This window comes from Cannabis sativa, chromosome 7 (genome assembly GCF_029168945.1).
Source record: "Cannabis sativa cultivar Pink pepper isolate KNU-18-1 chromosome 7, ASM2916894v1, whole genome shotgun sequence".
NCBI lineage: Eukaryota > Viridiplantae > Streptophyta > Magnoliopsida > Rosales > Cannabaceae > Cannabis > Cannabis sativa.
The window spans coordinates 12,723,760-12,731,110 of NC_083607.1; the positions used below are offsets into that span (position 1 = coordinate 12,723,760).

A 7,351-nucleotide genomic window follows, 5' to 3' on the forward strand; every position below is an offset into this window, starting at 1 on the left:
CAAAATTATTTTTCTCTTCTCTCTTTAATTCTCTTAATTTTAATATTTTATTAAAGCATAAATCTACAAATTGATATTTTACTATTATTTTCATAATTTTTCTATAAAAAAAATATAAATTTACAAACTAATATTTTAATAATTTTCTAAAAAAAATATAAAGCATAAATCTACAAATTAATATTTTACTATTATTTAGTAACTTTTCTATAAAAATATAAATTTTTTAAAAAAGTTAGAAAATAAAATATAAATTCTAAAAAAAATTAAAACTTAAATCAAATATAATTAATCATAAATTTTGTTTATATACCTACATAAAATATCAATCAATAGATCTTAACGTTTTTGGTTTTTTTTTTAAAAAAATTAAGATATAATAATAATAATAATTGTTGCCCTTTATTTTGCCTAAAATAGGTGGACAAGACGACACGTGGAGCTGAGAGGCTCAACTTTTAAAGAAATCGACTAAGTCTTTGGCAACAAGAGTGTCGATGAGAAGACAACTCCCGGAGAAGATATGAGAAGGATCCCTTTACTCCCGGAGGCCAGGGCCATGCTAAGGCACCTCCGGGAGGTACTGGACTATATTTGAACAGTCACCTCGTATTTAATGCCGCATGGGAGAAAACGTATTGGAACTGCCATAAGTAATATGACTGACGGCATAACCCCTCTTTTGCAGCTATTACGCTATGATTAATAAGGCTAGTAACGACTACTTTATGAAGTATCACATCAATCAAGAAGGGATAAAAGATTATATCCATCTTACTCGTAAGATACCTACGGTATAGGTCATGTATTTCCTATTTTGTATTTGCTAGGAATATGTGCCCTTATTGAACCTGCACGGAAAGACAAGTGATTCAGTTCTAGGGATCCCCCTAGAAAAATACTATAAATATCCCCCAAACACACTCAGACAGGGGTCGAGAATTCTGGGTTCATAAGAATTAAAGAGAGCAAATAGGAGAGATATCTACCAAGAACATTCTCTGTAATAAATACTCTCATAAATAACAAAGACTCGTGGACTAAGGCTCGTTAATGCCCCAACCACGTAAAAATCCCATGCATTAAACTTTCTAAAGCTTTCTTATATATATATTATTAAATTGGTTGCCGAAAATCTCGGTCAACAACAACAACAACAACAACAACAACAACAACAACAACAACAACAACAACAACAACAACAACAACAACAACAACAACAATAATAATAATAATAATAATAATAATAAAGCTTATTTTTATGCCTGCTTAAAGAAGAGAAAGGAAGAGAATAGAATAGCGAGCTATACGGATAGTCATGGTTCTATGATTGATGACTACCCCGATGTGGTTAAACACTATCTTAATCACTTTAAGAGCTACATGGGAGTAGAAGCTCAATTTCTAACAAGCTGGACATGGGATGTATAGAGAATGGAAAGAGGTTGGATTTAGCTCAACAATTGAAGTTGATTCAACCTTTCTCTAGTAAAGAAATCAAAGAAGAATTATTTAGTATTCCTAGCTCTAAAAGCCCGGGTCCTAATGGTTTTAATTCAGAGTTTTTCAAGGTGATGTGGAAGGAGATAGGGTCTGAGGTGAGCAATGCAGTCAAAGATTTTTTTCGGACAGGTAAAATTCCTTTTCAGTTTAATAAAACTGTTATTTCTCTTATTCCTAAAGTGGAAATTCATGTGATGGCAATTGACTATAGACCTATTGCTTGATGTTCTACTATCTACAAGTGCATCACTAAGTTGATTTGTAAGAGGCTTGCTGAGGTTCTTCCTGACTTGGTGCATCAAAACTAGGGAGCTTTTATCAAAAATAGATCCATTGCTCATAACATCTTAATGTTTCAAGATCTGTTTAAGAACTATGGTAGAAAACTAATCTCTCTAAGATGTGCTATAAAAATTGATCTTAGTAAAGCCTATGACATAGTGGATTGGGGTTTTCTGGAAGACTTGCTTGAAGCCCTAAATTTTCCCTCTAAATTTGTTATGTGGATAATGACTTGCTTGAAAGGAACTTCTTATATGCTTATGATGAATGGTAGACTCCAAGGCAATTTCAAGGGGAAGAAGGCACTTAGGCAAGGTGATCCGATGTCACCATTGTTGTTTGTTCTCATAATGGAGTATCTTACTAGAAGATTGAGGATGGAGACTACTAAGAAAACTTTTAGATTCCATCCCTTATGCAAGAATCTGAATTCGGTTAGTCATTTCTTTGCGGATGACCTTATTCTTTTTAGCAAAGATACTCTTTCAGCTATGTAACATCTAAAGGCTATCTTACTTCACTTTTCGGAGGTGACAAGGTTGTGTCCAAATGATTCTAAATCTCAGGTTTATTTTGGCAGAGTTGATCCCAATACAAAAGAAGACATTCTAATGGCTCTTCAATTTGTTAAGGGAACTTTTCCTCTTAGATATGTTGGGGTTCCCTTGAGACCTACCAATTGGAGAAGGGAGGATTGTGAAGCTATTCTTAAGAAGATCAAAATGAGGTAACTAACTTGGGCTACTAGACATTTGTCTTTTACAGGTCGTACTCAACTCATTCATTTGGTGCTCTTGGGGCTTAGCAATTATTGGATGAATATCTTTATACTTCCTCAAAGCATCATAAAGGAGATAGAAAGGCTTTGTCTGGGTTTTCTTTGGGGTGTGAAGGCTGATAGAAGTAAGATCCACTTGGCTTCTTAGGACAAAGTTTGTCTCCCAAACCTTTTGGTGGTCTCGGGTTCAAGAATGGTTCTAATTGGAATAGAGCTATCCTTAGCAAGTTTGTTTGGGCTATCATGGATAAGCATGATATCCTTTGGGTTAAATGGATAAATGAAATTTACTTAAAAGGAGCTGATTTTCAGAGTTATGACTTGAAGACAGACTCAAGTTGGTATTGGAGAAAGATTTGTCATTTGACGAAGAAATTCAGTAAGGCTAATCTAAGTGATGCGACTTGTAGAGGTAATTTTTCTGCTTCCTTATTGTATAACAGCCCTATTCAGTTGGAGACTTATAAATATTATAGAGTTTTTTGGAACAATCTTTCCCTCCCTAAGCATAGGTTTATATTGTGGCAATTAGTGCATAACCAGTTGCTCATGAGAGACAATTTTAACAAAGTTTCATATTATGCTTGATATTGACTGCTGTCCTGTGTATTGGGGTGAGAAAGAGAGCCATGAACACCTCTTTTTTGACTGTGTTTCTTCTAAGGCTGTTATTAGAGGAGTCTTTGACTGGTTTGGGTTTGAAGTTTGGCCTAAAACCTACAAGAGTTGCCTTTGTTGGCTGACTTTGAATGACTCAAGCAAGGTTAAGAATGTTGCTGCAATGTTGCTGTTGGTTTTTGCTGCTATAGTGCATTTGATTTGGAAAAATAGAAACAATTGTGTACATAAGAGTTGCTGTTTTTCTATTAATAGAATTGTAAATGACATTCAAGCTATAGTCTGTTAGAATTATTTTGCCAGGGTCTAGATTTACTAACAAGTATATTTCATTAACATCCTAATATGAATTTCTAAAACAATGAAATAAACACATAAGGGTTTAAGAAAACCTTACATTGGGTGCAGCGGAATATAATGACTCATTCTGTTCAAATCTCTAGCCCTTGATTCCTTTCTGTAGCAGAGCATTAGCAAGATCTGAGCCTGGATCTCTTTCTCTCCTTCCTTTTGGCCAATTCTCCTTCTTGTTGATTGGATTCTTCACAGTCTTCCACACTATGATTGAGATACCACTTGATGTGTGTGGGCACTCACTCTATCACTCAAGGCTGAATATAATTTGGTGAAGAAAGGCTAAGTGTTTTCGAATTGAAGAAGAAGAAGGAAGAGGTCTCATCAAAAGCTAGGTTATTAGCTTTGGAGGCATTAGTTTGGATGAAGAGACCATAGCTATCCTTTTATACTATCTTCAATAGGGTTAGGGTTGAATTATATGGATTAAAAAAAAAATAAAATATTGGGCAAAAATAACTTGTTGGTCGTACACTTCAAAGGGCCAATCTCTAGTTACAATTTTACCACTTTATTTCAAGCACTTATTCTTCTTTTCAATAATACCATATTTTCCAATTCAAACCTATAAATGCCAAAACTATTTATTTAATAATTAAAATATTTATCAAATAAAATTATTATTTATAATATTTATTGATTAGACTCCATAAAGTCTCTTAATTAACAAATAAACCCTAAAATACTATTTCTTCACAATCAAGCCATAACATAGTGAAAAAATTCATAAACTAGACATAGTCTAATTTTAGAATTATAATTGATTAATTAAAATCAATTAACTGAGTCTTACAAGTAGTTTGTCTCAACTAGTATGGGGACCATGTGTCTATATAACCGAGCTTCCAATAAGCAGATCTAGAATTTACAAAGTAAATTCACTAACTTATTAATCCCTCATTGCATCCACCATAGAACTTGGAATTGCACTCTCAGTTACATAGAACGCTCTATATGTTCCACGATATAGATACGCTATTAATTATCCATTGTTATAATCTCAATAATCAATGATCCTCTATAGATGATCTATATTGCATAGGGATAAAATTACCGTTACACCCTTTCAATGTATTTTATCCTTAAAACACTTGCCACCTATAAATGATATTTTAGTAAAATAAAATAATCACTAAAATGAGATCTCAATCATTTATCTCTATTTAGCAAGCGCGAAGGAAATCATCGTTTCACTTCTAAATACCTATAGAAGCTATAGATTCCATATCTATGTTTAGCGCTCCCACTCAATTGTACTATCGTGTTCCCAAAATGTACGTATCACCCTGACCAAAAAGTAGGCTTAACTAACAAATCAAATAACACAAATAACACTCTTGAGATCGAACCTAATCATGTCAGGATTAAGATCATTTTGTTGGGTTTTATGCCCTAAATAAAACTCTTTACAATCTGATTAGTTATCAATATAAGAAATTTGAAGTGATTGATGTTTGCATGAATTCTACATGCTAATGGTTTAAATATGTTTATTACATTTACACACAGAATCAGTTAAATCTAGATCATATGTTTATTAACAATTACAGTATTGTCAACACAGTGGAATGTGATTGTGATCATATGAATCAAAAGACTTGGTCCCTGTTTCATCAGTGTTATTGGATTTACACAAATGTGGTAATCAGCGATGATGTGTATTACACTTGGAGTAAGTGTTATGTTCTTTCCAGGACATTAGTGAAGTATACTAGTTTCGAATGTATGGAGTATACATTGGACTGGACTGATATTGCAACTAAGTTAAGATATTACAAACTTACCGTTATATATATATCTTTCCAAGTCAATTTTAGTAGTTGATCTTAAGATTAAAAGAATCTAAATCCTGATATGCTTAGGCTCAACTCAGGAGTGCTATTCATGTTCTTTGATTCATTAGTTAAGCCTACTTTTAGGCTAGGGTGATACGTATATTTTGGGAACATGATAGTATGATTGAGTGGGAGTGCTGAACATAAATATGGAATCTATATTGAGATAGCATATTGATATCGTGGAACATACAATATGCTCTATATAAGTCTGAGAGTGCAATTCTAAGTTCTAAGAGTGGATTCAACGAAGAATTAATAAGTAGGAATTTACTTGGTAAATTTGGTTCACTTATTGGAAGCTCAGCATATAGATCCATGGTCCCCATTCTAGTTGAGAACTTTCTGCTTGTGAGACTCATTAATTGATTCGTGATTAATCAATTATAAATTCTAAAGTTAGACTATGTCTAATTTTATGAATTTTCACTAAGCAGGGGTGAAATTGTAAAGAAAAGAGTTTCTAGGTTTATTTATTTATTAATGGACTTTATATGTCTAATTAATAATTAAATTAAATGACAATATTATTTAATAATCTATTTTAGTTATTAAATAATTAGTTTTGGCATTTAAAAGGTTAGAATTGGAAAATTGGCGTGTTTGAGAAAATAGAAATAAAATTTGATAAAACTGCAAAATCAAGTGGGGCCCACTACAACACCATGGCCGGCCACTTAATGAGGAGTTTCAAATTGATATTTTCATTATTTTAATGCCAAATAATTCCTAACCTAAACCTATTAGTTGCCTATAAATAGAAAGTGATGGCTCAGTCAAATCACATGCTTTTCATTAGTTTTCTGACAGAAATTTCTCTCTTCAGAAAAACTGAGCCTTCCCCACTTTCTATACCTGGCCGAAACCCTCTCTCCTCTTTTCTCCTTCATCAATTTCGAACCCTAGTAAAAGAGTAAGTGCCCACACACAGCAAGCAGTAACTCAATCATAGATTGGAAGACTATGAAGGATCAAACTTGAAGAAGAAGGACATTCGGGCTCAGATCTTGATTATACTCTGCTATAGAAAGGACACAAGAATTAGAGATCTGAGTGGAAGGAGACATTAATTCTGCTGCATCAATGTAAGGTTTTCTTAACTTTATATGTGTTTAATTTATCGTTTTAGAAAGTTCATATTTAGGGTGTTTAAACAACATACTTTTGAGTAGATCTAAGATCTTGGTAAAATAAATTTTAACAACTGGCCTCAGAGCCATGGTAATTGATTTACTTGCATGAAATTTGAACTTTAAAACGATTGTTTTTTATTTGGATGGTTTCATGTTGTATTGAGTGTTATATGATGATTGATTGATGTTTGTGAATTTTCGTGAAAAATAATTGAAATTTTTTTCTGGAATTATTTTTATTAGATAGTATGGAAAAAATTAAGCAAGGTACTTTTTTACAGAACTCAATTTCGATTTAATTTGAATTAGTTATGATTTTTTGAAGATTTGAAAAAAGATAAGGGACTATGCACTCACACGAGCGCGGGGATTCAGACAAATTTCTTGTCTGAATCCTTCATCCGCGCGCAGACCTAGAGTCAGGTGCCTCCCTACGTGCGCGGACCTCGTCTGGTGCCTCCCTACGCGCGCGGACACCCTGCAACATCCCCTATTCCGCCAAGTTTTCTCGGCTGTCACTTAGGGCTACGCGCGCGGACAGTATGCTTGGCATACTGTCCGTACAGCTCCCAAATTTTTCGTTTTCTTTTTTTTTTTTTCATTTTTTCATGCTTTTTCATGGAATTAACTTCCGATTTTTTGTGTAGTTTTGTATTTATAGATTTACTATTCCTAATTCAACTCTAATTATCATAATGAATTAATTTAATATTTTTTTTTAATTTAATTCATGATATTAGTGTAATTTGAATTTGAAATTAGTAAATATCTATCTTTTTGCTTAATTATTTATCTTATTTTTAAATTTGATTATATCTTATCTTATTTTAAATTTAAGGTTAGATATT

General features: G+C 32.9%; 1 protein-coding gene across 1 annotated transcript; it reads left to right on the top strand.

Moving 5' to 3' along the window:
- Positions 1–1,418: 1,418 nt before the first annotated feature.
- On the top strand, positions 1,419–2,711 carry LOC115696282 (uncharacterized). The gene is made up of 4 exons (XM_030623191.1): positions 1,419–1,632; positions 1,864–2,278; positions 2,366–2,512; positions 2,627–2,711. Exons 1-4 carry the CDS (start codon positions 1,419–1,421, stop codon positions 2,709–2,711), a joined length of 861 nt encoding a protein of 286 aa, XP_030479051.1.
- Positions 2,712–7,351: the final 4,640 nt, after the last annotated feature.